This window comes from Amphiprion ocellaris, chromosome 4, assembly GCF_022539595.1.
Source record: "Amphiprion ocellaris isolate individual 3 ecotype Okinawa chromosome 4, ASM2253959v1, whole genome shotgun sequence".
Classification (NCBI taxonomy): Eukaryota; Metazoa; Chordata; class Actinopteri; family Pomacentridae; genus Amphiprion; species Amphiprion ocellaris.
In genome coordinates, this window is record NC_072769.1 from 7,004,794 (window position 1) to 7,019,157 (window position 14,364).

Below are 14,364 nucleotides of genomic sequence, written 5' to 3' on the forward strand. Positions count from 1 at the left end.
AAATCACATTATTCACATATACACTGTGGATATTTTCAACGTGTTTTAGATCATTAAGTGGCTAAATGTAAAGTACTTTAAAAAACAGCTCTTCTTAATTTATGGAAAGACCATCTTTCAGGAGGTACATGTAATTGTTTTAAATTGATAAGTAACAGTTCAAATTCAGTATATTCTTTTTGTTTGATATTGACAGCTGTTTGTGGGACTATTTTGTAAGAACAAAGTTATTTTATTTTATTTTACGGCATATAATGTTAAGCAATTGCCCCTCGGGGATGGATAAAGTATTTCTAATTCTGATTCTGATTCTGACAAAGGCTTATTAGCTACCCTAATGTCCATTTTATCTTATCACAGTAATAATTAAAGAAACCAAGTGAAAAATATAAATGAATGTACATATACTACATGATTCACAAGTTAAATTATTTGACCATTTTTAAAGTTTTACTATGTTTGTTTCTGATTGGGAGACTTCCTAAATCTCAGGTATTTCACTAATACCAAAAAGTTGTTAACAACAAACACTGAAAGCTTGATTAAAACCAACACCAGATTAACTGATCTAATCACATTTCAGAACCCTCCCTTTTTTCTTTCAAACAGCCCACTTTCAAGATTTGATCCAATCTGATACCTAAAATCTCATCAGTTTACTTTTTTTTAAAAAAAAAAAATTTGGCTCAGAAGACTGTTTTCACAGTCATCTGCTTAAGAAGGTAAGTTTCTCTGTCCTCACTATGAATGTAAACTATTAGTATGATTTTGTTACATCACAACTTGCAACTTGACATGAAAACGGACAAATATAAGACAAAAAATAAGCTTTTTGCCTCTATAATGGTAATAAATTGGGATTATTTCAATATTACAAGACGATTTTGGATTTTGATAATCGATTTGATTTATTTTTCAACATTATCTATGTTTACGTCCTGGACACTAAAAGGAGTTAAAGGTCCGCAATCACTTCAACCCATTCAAATGTGCAGCAGATGATCATCCTGCTCTGTGATCGACTGCAGCGCTCCTTTTTCTGCCATCAATTACGCGGCCTGGATTAAACGAGGAAGCGGACGTAGTCGGATAGAGACGAAGCTAACAAAGATAGCTCGTCTGCAGGCTAAACAGCCGCTTCACCCTGCTGTTCTGCCCGCAGACAGCAGGATAGTTTTATAAATCGTGTTGTTTTGACGGGTCGCTGCCCCTGCAGGACGGCGGGCTGCTGTCATGTTGATGGAGCTGCTCGGATTTGGAGGCTCTTCCTTCCTCCGGGCTCATGATGTCGGCGGGACTCGCTAGTTTCGCCTGAGCTCCTCTCAGCCGCCGCCGCTTCATAAGTTGGTTGCTGTCGGACGCTCTGCTCGGGGTAAACTATCTGCTTCATGTCCAGCAGCTAATATTAGCTAGACTGAAGTGTCAGTGATATACAGTGTTCACAGTGCGGCTGTCCTGCCAACACAACAGGAGTTAACTTTCCGGTTTGACAGCATCTCACAGGCCACAGCGGCTAACCCTGATTTAAAGACATGTTTACTGTAGCGGCTCTTTCCGTGGATGTTTATACGCACTAGTTTTTGCTACATTTCACACTTTTCTATATGATGTAAATAATAAGGCTTGGAGAGCATTAGCTGTGGATAATTACTTCCAAATTTTTAAAGCAAAGTACTTAAGTAAAAGTAATATGTAGAGATTTTGAAGGCTAAATTAGGTTCCATAACAGTGAAAATGAGTCAACCCTAATTATCACTAGCTAATGCAGTTATGCTTTATATAGTGTTTCCAGCTCACAAGATAAGTGCAAAATCATGTGAAAGTAAAATAATCATAAAATTTCAAATAATCATAATACAATTTATTCACCGTGCAATAATTTATTCTAAGAAACTGACAATTTAAATGTACTCTAATAAAGACAGACAAAAAGAACAACTTAATGCCATAAAAATCTCTACGTAATGCTGAGATTCAAACTTTTTTTTTTTTTTTTTTACAATATGCCCACCTTTATTTTGAGGACCTTCCTAGGCATGGAGGATACCAACTTTGTGGGGAGGTGTTCTGCTATTCTTCAGAGACAATTTTCCCAGCTGCTTTTTTGCTGGCAGGGTTGTGTTGTCATCCATTTCTCTTTAAAATACCCAGAGGTGTTCTTTGGGATGCAAGTCAGATGACACACTTGGCCAGGTCATAGATTTCACTTTTTTCCTTCTTGAGAAACTCTTATGTCATTTTATCCAAAGTCTTTCAGATTGTTATCATGCTGAAATATTCTTCTTCAGCCATGCTTCATCTGACTAGGAGTCAATCTGTCAGCCAGTATTTTGGTAGATATTCACAGATATTTATGGGGCCATCTATAAATGTAGTCATCCAACCCTTTTTTTTTTTTTTTTTTTTGCAATCATACAGGTCGTATCATCATACTGCCACCTCCATGCTTCACTGTTAATACTATGAATTTCCTGTGGTAGTTCTGGCCAGGTAAACATCAAACATGCTGAACCCTGAGCAAATTTGTCTCGGTCTCATCTGACCATAAAATGTGCTCACAGTATTCATCAGGGTTTGTTTAATGTTCTTTATCCTGCTTTTTTGTGCTGAAGAGTAAGCAAGGTTTTCTCTTGGATACTCTCATAGCGATTGATGTTTTGCATCATCCTTCACACCGTGACAGAAAGTTAGATTTCCACTGATGGCTCATTTAATACCTCAACTGCGTTTCACTTGCTTTTTAGTTGATCATAGATCTTTTGTCCCTTTCAGTCTTTTTGAATCAGACTGTAATATTTGTCTTGCAGTCATTTTTGTTGCAAAGCCATGATGCAGACATCCACATGGACACAACCCATAGATCCTAAACTGAGAAAGTTCTGGTGTTAACAGCTCATTTCGTAACCATGTTCATGCACTTTGGCTAATTGGAAATCGCAGGTGTAAACCAAGTGGGCTCTTCCTTCTGTTGTACACTGTATATATGTCATACATTCCTTTGAGGGCAATTGAATACACTCCCCACTGTACACATGCTAATTACCTTTGGCTTTTCTGTAAACTTTGCCTTTGTATCATGAATACACAGATGAACTACTCAGTTTACACTATAGAATGTTTCCTATTTGATGCTATTTATTCCTGAAATTACAATAAAGAGTTACATAACACCAGGCTGAAAAGGTCGTATAATAGCTGAAAGTTTGTTTGATGCCGAACACATGTTTTTAGGGGTTGCTCATGATATCAAGGCAAGGTTCTTTTTGCCATTTGAAGTCATTTCAGCACCTGATTCCTTTGTTTGTCTTAACTGTGTCCAGGAATGACGATGCACAGTACCGGAGCATTACAAGAGCCCTCACAGGGTGCAGGAGAACGGGGCGAGCTGGTCCACTCATTATCTAAAGAGACCGCCGGGTCTCCAGATGCCTCTGAGTTGGGGAGCCCTCGCTGCACACCAAACTTTGACCTCCTCAACATGGTCGTGTCGTATAAGAGAATGGCTTTGTTTCTAGAGCCAGTTGCAGATGCAGTGGAGCTCACCCGCTTCCTACTTGGGTGCGCATATGCGTTTCTCTTTGGCCTGTATGGGCATCATATGACATAGTTGCTTTTGGCCTTGGGTAGAAAGCAATAGTTATAGCCGAGCATTCAGTTTCATCTGTTATTTTTTTTATTTCCCAGATGGAAGATGCCACTGTGCTCTCTACTTGTTTGTATATTCCTCAGTGTCTTCTTCTGCACAGTTAATGAAGGTAAGGTGTGACATTATGCATTAATATTGATCCTGCTTTGTAATGTTGTTTTAAAAGACACTTGAATAATGTATTAACTTGTTGTTCTGTCTGGTTCTCTGGTTTCAGTTGGTTGGTTCACCGTGAGTGTGGTGGCAGTATCGGCACCCGCTGCCCTGGGTTACCTGCAGGACAGGTGTGGGGGCAGAGCCTCTGAAGCTGAGCTCCAGAAGAGGCGCTATCATGCTGTGCACCGGAGAGACCTGCAGACAGTACATCTCACCAAGCAGGAGGCCATGCTGGAAGTCAAAGACCTGTAAGAATGCAGCTCATGTTTATTGCCATTAATGATTAATTTGCCTGCAGTTTGTTGAATTGTTGATTTTTTTTTTTTTAAGTAAAATAGTAAAAAAATGCTAGTGTTTAGTCTGACCAACAGCCCAAAACCAGTCAATTAGCTCTTCCACTAATGGACTACTTGGACTAGTTCCTTCAGCTGTAATGTGCTCTCTGAATAGGAAATGAGAGCTTGTTTGCATCAGGGCTGGACCTGAATATCCGGATATCCGAATATTTGGTCGTTACGGTGGTATCCGAATATTTATTTTGAGATCCGAATATTCGGATATCCCCCTCCCCCCCGTTGGACGATGTTGCACGATCGGTATTTGGCTCATCAATTCCTTAGACTGTCTGGTCAATTCGCACACCACCGAACCGATCGTAATGTGCGGTTCGCTCCATTCTTCCTCTACCCAGAGGAATGGCCAGCAGGGGACAACGCCTCTGACTGCAAAAGGAAGTCTCAATTGTATAGAGGTCTATGAGAAAATAACTCTGCGTTTCACTTGATTTACAAATTTTCCTAATGAGTTTATAGTCTCATAAGTTAGCTTCAAGTCTCCTGAAACACACCATGATGTTCATTTGGGTCTGATTGGGAGTAAAATATATGATAAAGCAGAGTATTCTTTAGGGTGTGGATAACTTGTAATTTCCAAGTTACTTTTACATGGAAGTGTGTAGTGTCCTCGGGTTCTGAGTCAGATTTATCCCAAGCTCACCATGTACGATTTGAACGAATCAAGATGGCGACAGCTGAAATGTCAAGCAAAAAGCTTCAAAACTGTAATCCACAAATGAGCGAGTGAAGTCATTGTGGCTACGGAATCATTTATCAAGGAGTCCATGCTCTGAGATTATCAACAAGTTGTCTTATAGCTCTGGCCAAACTCACCAGGTTAGCTTTAAATTTGCTTATTCTCTTTATTTTATTCAGAACGAAAAATAAATGGTTTATTATTCATTTAAAATGTAGGTCAAACATCAACTACTTAACCCTTTTTCCAAACTGTGTTCAGACTGTGGCCTGTGTGAACTCCTGTGTATACATGACATTTGTACAAGGTATTTCTTCATGTGTGGGTTTAACCTTATTGTTGTTCTTACAGCATTTGTGTTTGTAATCACTTTCTTTCTTTAACAGGTTGAAGCACCTGGATGACATGTTGTCCTCTGCTTGTCAGTCAGCAGAAGCTATTTACAAAGTCCTGTACTGGGATAATCACACCAAGTCATCAAGGTCTGGAGTCACTGATCATTACCACTGTTCAGCTCATGAATGTAAATGAAATGTACATTTTGTAACAATATCTAATGACCCTAACCTTTGTTGTGCTGTGCTTAGTAGTATGTAATCAGGAAAACTAATTTAAATAATATAGTGAATTTTTGAGGCTGATACCAATTTTTGCTACGTGTGCTGCAGACGGTGGTAAAAATGGAATTGGAACAGTCTGTGGGACAATCTGTGTATGACAACATTTCTAAATTACCTCAAGCATCTTTTTCTGCATTATATTGTATACAAAAAAATCCCCAAAAGATTTAATATTGGCACATATTGAACATCACAGGATACTGAAACCGATACATCTGTTATAGCCAATATCCGCCCATTATATTGGCCACTCGATATATTGATCAGGGTCTGGAAAATGCTGTGTTAAGGGGCATATATGATCCCTTTGTGTAGCTCTGAGCCTGTGCAGTGTGAAAGATTAAGAAAATTCAAACAAACGGAGGCTATGGAGATGCACTTTCCTACAACAAGCCAGCAGTGTGTCGCTCTTCAGTGATGATGCTATGTGTAGATTGAGTGCCGTTTGGTTAAAAGGTCGGCTTGAATCCGACAGAGAAAGACCATTGCAGAGTTCACCTAAACACTGCTTGTTACTGCAGATGAAACCTGTTAGAAAGATGTGATTTTTGCACCGAGGGCAAAATAAAAGGATAAACAACGTTAGCCTACATTTGTGGTTGTTCCACGTGTGTCTATAGAGCTGTGTGTAGCACCAACGCAGTACCACCGCACTAGCATTTTTTGGCCTTTATTGAGACCGAGGTCAGTAATTACAGCTTTAGTGCTTTTAATGTCAACCCACACATTGTAGGAATGTTGACTGATCAATTACGCACAGGTTTGAACTGGACATTTCTAATTTCCCCCCTGCAGGTTCTATGGAGGGTTGTTAATCGTGATGTGTCTGTTGTATGTTGCTCCTTTGGGCTGGGTGCTCGCTGGGCTCAACAGCGCCATCTTCCTGTGGAACAGAGACTTCTGCAGAGGTTAGTTCATCCTGCCTCAAAGATGGATTAGTAACACTCGCTTACAGAAGTAAAGTGGTGTTTTTTTAATTTGCTGTCCCGTTGTAGTTTTGTTGGACCTCAGGAAGCTGTTCCACTTGGGTCCAACGCCGGCCTCAGAGGGGATGTGCGAAGAACAGGAACACAGCAATTTGTTGGACCAGACTCCCACACCGACCAGTGTGGAGGTGAGAGGAAGCAGTAGTGGTGAAAAAAAAAGTGCATGTGGGGTTAAATACTGAGAGACTCAGTTGTTGTGATTCACTCTAAAAGCAACCACAGCTGTAAGCTTCTTACCCTGGTTATCCCATGCTCTCAGTGTATTAACCACAATGCACATCCATGCATGGGTTTGTTACTTCCATCATGACGCCGCTTTCACTGTTATCATTCCTTCTGCAATTAAGGCAGAAACAACGGCTCAGATTAATTTGACTTTGTCAGGATTACAACCAGGCAAAAGTGAACTGAAAACTAAACTGATGAAACTCATTTGTGATCATTGTTTAAGACTGTCCATTGGTCTTCCCACGGTTTATAACATGACTGAGATCACTATGGAAATCAGGAGATGTCTGCAGTATAAATTACAAACAAGTATTCATGTATAAATCTGTGTTTGTGTTTGATGACAGGACCTGTCTCCTGGCAGTGTAGAGGAAGCTGAGGAGGCTGAGCCTGATGATGAATTTAAGGATGCCATTGAGGTAAATGCATTCCTAAAATTTTATTATGCTCTTATCAATTAAAATTATTGTGCCACAGTTTTTCACCCAAGACTATAGTCCCTTGCTTTACTGTTGAGATTCGACAAATTTATTTGCATTTCTGGCTACAATAATTTCTTCCTAATAATGTCAGATGTGATGGTGGAATTATAGACATATTTCTTATTGAATCTGTGATAAAAGACACATCAGGGGAAAACAAGGATCATAGTAGCCCCATGCTGGTAAATATATCTTATATATGTACACAAACATCAGGGTTATACTAGGAAAAAGTGGTGTGTATTGTCCGTCCAGGTGTTTATACCTGATCCAGCACATGTAGCCACGCTCTAGAGTGAAAGACATTTACAATGGCACTGCATTCACATAGCCAGTAAGAGTATAATAGTAAGTTATTTAAAGGTTGATCAAAGAAACAAGTAGAATAGCAAATAACGTTTAATGTACAAGTAAAGTTAACGTAAAAGAATTGAATTTTGTAAATGATCCATCTTTATGTTCGTATTGTACGTTTGAGACGTCATTGTAGGAGCTTGCCGATCGCTAGCCCAATCCCCATCTCCAAACTTTGAGGCTCGTTCTTGCTAAGTGTGAGGGCTAATGAGAAGAGAAGCGCTTTGATGTAGACTTTCTAGCTCCAATTTGCACTCTTTCTTTGCATATCTGCAGAGTTCCCTGCCCAAACTTTATCTGTAAGTGACAGAATCTGACTGCTCACTGCAGTGGTTATTTATTGCACCTTTGCAGAGTCATTTGCTTTTTTAAAAGCTATATTGCTTCCATGACTTTTTGTTTGCTAAAATTTATAAACGCGCTAATAAAACTGTGAATGGAGGTGCAGTCTAAATGGTCTTTTTTAAAATGTTGTGTGTTCTATTCATGCAACATGTATCAAGAAGTTGTGTCCAATTCCTCCTTTTTATACCATCTTAAGCCTTCATAAATCCAAACACTAAACGACGCTACAGCTGGGCCCACAGGTGATGTCAGTTAAATCTGAGGATTTCGAGATTAGGCCTGGAGGGTGGAGGTTGGGATTGAGCCTCAGTCAGTCAGTGAAGAGCAAGCGTGTTCATGTTGATGACATACCTCCTGTGTTTTCTCCTCTGCTGTCCTCTAAACTCAGGAGCATTCAGGTTCAATACAGGTGAGTGTTGCCCCCTTCTGTTTAGAAGAGGCAGGTGCACTGTCACTCAGTCAACTCACACTGAACAGCTATTTAAAACATGAACTTCATGTGTTTTATGTTAGTGTGAGGTAACCTTGTGGTGTAGTTCTTGCTTTGTGTTTAGAAGCATGGTGTTGGGTATTTTCATGGTCAGTCACACTAAATATTGTGTGTTGTGTTTCCTGAAAAGGAAACCCCTTTGGTGTTAGTGGTAAGTGGATTTCCCAGCACCTCCCTTCCATCCATCCATGCGGTCATGTCTTTGTTCTGTCAGCATGTGACAGTGAAGGGTAACACTATAGCTGTGTTTCAATTCAGGGGCTGTATTTGCAGACGGAATGTGTGGTGCAATAAGGCTTTAAAGGCTCCTTCAAATGTAGCAAAGAAATGTAGGATGAAGGACTCACCCTTTGGATCCTTTGCAGCCAGCATATCCCAAGGTTCATGATGCGTCAGTAATGATTGGATTTTTTCCAGAGTATAGCTGTGGTTTTCCAATTAATTAACCTGTCAGCTTGTCACTTTCTTAGTAATCACAGTAATACAAAATATCCCAGAGACCACTCAATAAAGTTGCACTGTTTGCTTTTACTCACACACAACAAAAATGCTTTGTAAGACAATGAATATCCTTTTCCATTTTTTTCAAAATAGAGTTAAAACAGAGGCCAAAAAACTGTGGCTCTCTATTCCCTGGGATCACATACAATTAAAGGTGTACTGTTACTGGGAGGCAGTGATTACAGCCACTGATTTCCACATATTACAAAGGTTGTATAAATAATTTAAAAACATTTTTAATTATCCACATTATCCTTGAAGTGCAAGAAAGGAAACAATTAATTCCTGTATCACTGTAAGAATAAATATCTACTTGTACGTACTGTAAATATTTTTTATTCTTCTTAAATCAATGCATATTATTATTGTTTTACTGCAAACTTTAATTATTACAATTTATGTACACATCAACACAAATGCATTTAGGTTCCTGCAAGAGCAGACCCTTTAAAAATGAAGCAGTGACCGAGAAGTAAACTTTTAAAGCAAAGTCTTGGTTTCAAATCATTCAAGTTGACGATTCAAATGTTAAAAATGTGTCCATGCAGCTGTCAAGGCTGCCGGGTGACAGGAGCAGCGCTTGTTGATGCAAGTGTGAAGGCAGGAACAGCTGGTGACACAAATAGGAAGTCTTCTGTAGACCAGATCGTATCATTTAACAACACTGCGTTCAACCTTCACGTGTATGAAGGCGTTCCCTCTGAAGGATGTGGCCCTTGAATTGAGGCACAGTTTAGAATCAACAAGCCCATAATTGTCGACTTCAGTGATCTCATCAAGGTGTTAATTCATATCTAGTCTGCATTCCTGGCATTGTTCATATTAGATCAGTGAAGTCAGCTTTTCCACTTTCAGGTGTCCTCATTTATGTTTCTTAGTTTTGATTGAAAGCATGGTTTGCACTGAAATGTATTGTTGTTGGTTTTTTATTTAAAATATAACGTGCATAGTTGATTTGGTGCACGATAACACACATATTTTTAAGTTGACAACAGCTGACTTTGCTTCTAGTGTAGTTATTGCTTGACTAAAAGATAAGCAGCCAGTGGAGCCATTTCCACCCGTCTCTGTTAAATTAAGATCACCATCTGCTGCCTGAAAGTTCATATTTAACAGACATGAGAGCGGTGTACGTCATCTCATCTATTAATTGGCAAGATAAATACAGCAGGCAGAAACAAACTGTTCTGCTCCCTTGAGTCTGACAGATCTATTGGCTGATATTGGCCTATCACAGATATCTCGTATTATTGTATGACTTCTTTTAACAGAACATAATGGAGAAATAGATGCTTGCGATAATTTAGAAACCGTGTCATTGCACATGTAGTGTTTATTAGAGCTGAGCAGGCGGTGGTGCGGAGCCAAGTGGTGTATTTATGATAAATTGCTAACTAGTTTGAGAGGAATATTGTTTGGAAGTTCTAAACATTGACCTTTTTTATCATCAGGCAATATAGATATAAACCTACAACTTGACATTGGTTCCAAAAATCAAGTATCAGTTGTCTGTTATCTACAAGATTTGTTTGCTGAGGGTGGATGGTTTAAAAGTCCTTAATTATGAATACTAACATAAGAAAACTCATCTCTTCTCCTTGTCTCCTCCGTACCATCTTACTGCTATCACATGTAGGGGTAGATGTGCTGTGGTTTAGGATGTATTAACACGACTGCTTCGCTTTTATTCAGTAGAATTTGTGGTGGTTTTCCTGATGTTTGGCAGATAGATTAAGTCCATCTGTATGCATACATGCATTTTTTCCCATCAATACATGTATTTCCCACCTCAGTCATCACTCAGTAGCTGTAGTATTTGCCGTCACAATGCTTGATTTGTTTGCCAAACATCTGCCAGTGACGCTGGCTGTATTTCAGCCAGGTCAGCCCCACTGCTGTTTGATCTGTTTCCCGGCCAAATCTCAGAAGACCATCTCCGGTTACTTTTACGGTATGTAACGGCTTGTTTCTTTGTCTGCCTCCCTCCTCTTCCTCAGGAGGATGACGACGGGCCTCTTGGAGCTCCGGAGTATGACACCATCTCTGAAAATGGTCTTCTGAGCCGCAATGAACCAATTCGCAGCAAAGTGTCCAAATTGACAGAGAAACTGCGTAAACGCTATCCCACAGCCAGCACAGGTCAGTCCGCTCTGACTCATCCGCACATTTCATCTCTCTTATTCTACCTCAGTGATGAAAGAAGTCTCTGGGAAAGTCTCACATCTTATTTTTTTTTATCTGTCTCTGTCTCTCCGAAGGCAACTGTTCTAGCTGCAATGCCGTCTTTTCGGTCCTGAAGAAAAGGGTGAGAGTAAAAAGTTGTGACAAGAATTGGAGATATATTTAGGTTTTGCGTCATCATTGCATTTAATTTTGTCTTTGTTTGCTGTTGGTACCAGTTTCAACCTGATACCTCTTTGTGTTGCAGAGGAACTGCAGTAACTGTGGCAACAGCTTCTGTTCCCGATGCTGTTCCTATAAAGTGCTGAGATCTTACATGGGGGCAACAGGTGAGAAAGAGAAAAGATTTTGTTTGGACAGATTATTAAAATTGCACGACAGTTGCATCATGTCCCAGTCACACAATCCTGAGTTACATTCTGTTATTATTGTTTCCTCCTCAGCTCCGGAGGCGCAGAGAGAGACCGTGTTTGTTTGTGCTGCCTGTAATTCCTCCCTCATCAAGTTACAATGAGATGGCATGTTAGTTTTTTTCTCCCAGCGGGCAGCAGGAGTTCATTCACTGTTCACCCCTGAGCCCTTCAATGAAACCCTGACCTACATGCCTTGGTTTTGAAGTTACATCTGTGAAGATACCTCCCATGTGGAACTCAAAGACCCCACTGTCTTTACAAGTTACATCCCTCCTTAGCATCTTTATTGCTTATGGGACTGATTCCCTGTTTGAGTTGTCAGTGAAGGACTGGACCTGATGAATCAAAGAGACTTAATACAGAGCACAGATGGCTCTAAAATTTGCCCTATAATGACCTATTTTTCCCCTCTTCCTGAGCAGATATAAGTACAACGCATGCACGTTGGAGCCTGGATGAGCTAGCGGTGTTGAATGATACAAATAGACATAAAAGGAAGTAATACTTCGCTTTTTCACAAAGTTGAATCCACTTGAATGTTGATATCTTTAGCCCTGTGTAGCAGATTAACTGCACTGTGATCTTGAGAGGACTTTTCTGGATGAACAAAAACTGAGGCTGCACTTTAAATTTGACATACATTTTGATTAGAGATGAATAAGACACAAAACTGAACAAAATAGTGGACACAACCCAAAGGTTCTGCATTCAGCATTGGTCATCCAAACCAATCAAAGTATTTGCACAGACAAGTTCACTGAAACATTTTTTCACAATCTCGTGATCAGTTGTAAATTTGTCCAAGTGTCTGAAGTTGGTGAGTGATGCAGAATTTGCTCACATTGCATATTCATGGGCATTTTATATTGGTTGCTACTGGAACGCTTACTGTTACTTGAGGTTTGCTTTGTTCACTTGTGTTCCTAAAGGAGCTCACAAGACACAGACGGAGCAGATATAAAATGCAGAAACACCCATAACTCTGACGCAGTAACTGGAAAATGCATGGCCTGTTGTAAATCACATGACATCTTTTATATATGATGGCAAACTGGAGGGTAGGCTCTGAGGCTCCTTGATTTTTTATGTAATTTTTTTGCAGACCAGCTCACTCTTCTTGTATTACTCAAATTGTTGCTCATTCCACTTGTCATATTATCCTTTGTGGACGTGTCATAAACCTTTTTTTAGAGTATATCAGTAACCTGAAAGTCGAGAGGTCCCTGGAGCCCATGCTTTTCCTTTAACTGGATCAAAGTTAACCCAACTGGATTAAAATAATTTGAATGGACTGTGAAACCAGCTGAAACTGTCATCAGAGCCTCACACTGTTGCAAGCAGGACTTGACGTGAGGAAGAATTGATGTAGAGGCGCTAAAAGCCAGGAGGTAAATCCTGGCAGCAGTCGTTTTAATCACGATTCAGACACAAATGATTGTAACTGTTTGCTTTTATTGTAATCGTATATAAACCGTTACTGTAAATTGTTCTGTATCTAATATATTTAATTTAAAACTCCAGAAAGTGCAAGTTATCATGATTACTTCTGTATATATTGCCCCTGATTTTAAAAGTTGGAATATGCCATTACTAAAATAAACTCTGAAGATTTAATTAAAGCGACAAGTGGTGTGTTCTATTTGACGTAATAATTTTAGAAATGGCTAAAAACACAATTTTAGCTCTTGCTGGATGGCTTATGTAGAAATTTGTAACACTGGAAATATTTTTTTGAAAGCCACTTATAAGAAATCAGAGTTCTGTTTTTGTAGAGAAGTTAGGCTGGATTGCACATCTCTGACAGGTTGGATGTGCAAGTTTCTATTCTTTATTTTGAATTTTGGTGTCTGATTTCATCATTTGAAAGAGTAACCGGGTTGTTTTGTCTTGATTTCAACTTTTTGACATTTATGGCCTGAATTTGTGAACCCTAAAGTAACGTATTTCAGTTCCATAAACTATTTATACTTAACACAAATAGAAACACAGCATGTAGTATTTATTTTTTAAAAATCTGATACATTATTTTTAAAATATGAAAATAGAATTTTATGTTCAGACATGCATCTCTACGTTCTGTTGTACAGAATGGAACTTATGAAACAAGAGTGGGGTGATACCAGAAATCAGAAATGAGTCACACATCTGTGACGCATGGAGTTAATAAGGTTTTTGATGCTGGTTTCTGGAATAATGTCCCACTGTTCCGGAAAGGCTTTTAGAGCTAGATGGATTTAAGGATGTATTTCTGATCATTATAGGCTAATTTGTGCAATTATACTGTTAATCGTTTATGTAGCTTTCATTCTATTGGGGTAATCAAGATTTACACTTATTTTTTTTAGCATAAGCCTAAACCCTCGATATCCCAAACCATATAATTGAACATATTTATAGGCCTATTTGATCCTTGATTGTGTAAGTTATTTTAGTAGATTTCTGTAAATATAGATTTTTGGACCAATACTGATTAATAGAGTCTATGTTAGTATTGCAGGAACTCTGGTTAAGTTGTTTGTGTTTTTGTTTTTTCCTTTATTGACTTGCAATAACCTAACAATAAGTCAGAAAACAGAAATATAACTTGATTATTTGTTAAACTTGCTATATGGAACAGGTTTAATCCAGACTGATTTGTTAGCTTCTTTCACGTCAGGTGTCTATTCCCACTTTTCATAGCGCATTTTATGAAACAGGCCCCAGGTTAGTCTTCCAGTATGAATTTGCTTTATTGAACTGTAGTAACCTGAGAATAAATCAGATTAACTGAAATAAACCTGGATTATTTGTTAAACTCATTTTATCAGCAGGCCACTTGTTAGTTTCCCAGCATAAGCTCCTCATATCATTTTCATTTTTTGGCTTTATTGAACTGCAATAACCTGAAAATAAATCAGACTAACTGAAATAAAGGTGGATTATTTGTTAAA

At 38.9% G+C, this 14,364-nt stretch overlaps 1 protein-coding gene across 4 annotated transcripts; it reads left to right on the forward strand.

Moving 5' to 3' along the window:
- The first annotated feature begins 1,056 nt into the window (after nucleotides 1-1,056).
- On the forward strand, nucleotides 1,057-13,060 carry zfyve27 (zinc finger, FYVE domain containing 27). 4 transcript variants are annotated; one of them, XM_023275301.3, is made up of 14 exons: nucleotides 1,057-1,372; nucleotides 3,321-3,558; nucleotides 3,685-3,755; nucleotides 3,864-4,050; nucleotides 5,221-5,316; nucleotides 6,250-6,362; nucleotides 6,450-6,568; nucleotides 7,016-7,087; nucleotides 8,238-8,258; nucleotides 8,470-8,490; nucleotides 10,838-10,979; nucleotides 11,099-11,145; nucleotides 11,269-11,350; nucleotides 11,465-13,060. In XM_023275301.3, exons 2-14 carry the CDS (start codon nucleotides 3,323-3,325, stop codon nucleotides 11,533-11,535), a joined length of 1,278 nt encoding a protein of 425 aa, XP_023131069.2. In that variant the 5' UTR covers nucleotides 1,057-1,372; nucleotides 3,321-3,322; the 3' UTR covers nucleotides 11,536-13,060. The 4 variants fall into 4 exon arrangements, with proteins under 4 accessions (XP_023131069.2, XP_023131070.2, XP_054865517.1 ...); XM_023275302.3 differs by lacking the exon at nucleotides 8,470-8,490; XM_055009542.1 differs by lacking the exon at nucleotides 8,238-8,258.
- Nucleotides 13,061-14,364: the final 1,304 nt, after the last annotated feature.

Excerpts from the sequence above, each read along its gene's own strand:
- zfyve27 (XM_023275301.3), top strand. The coding sequence starts at position 3,323 with ATGACGATGCACAGTACCGGAGCATTACAAGAGCCCTCACAGGGTGCA. Across the intron at positions 3,559-3,684 it reads CTCACCCGCTTCCTACTTGG|ATGGAAGATGCCACTGTGCT; the intron begins GTGCGCATATGC and ends TTTATTTCCCAG. Across the intron at positions 4,051-5,220 it reads ATGCTGGAAGTCAAAGACCT|GTTGAAGCACCTGGATGACA; the intron begins GTAAGAATGCAG and ends TTTCTTTAACAG.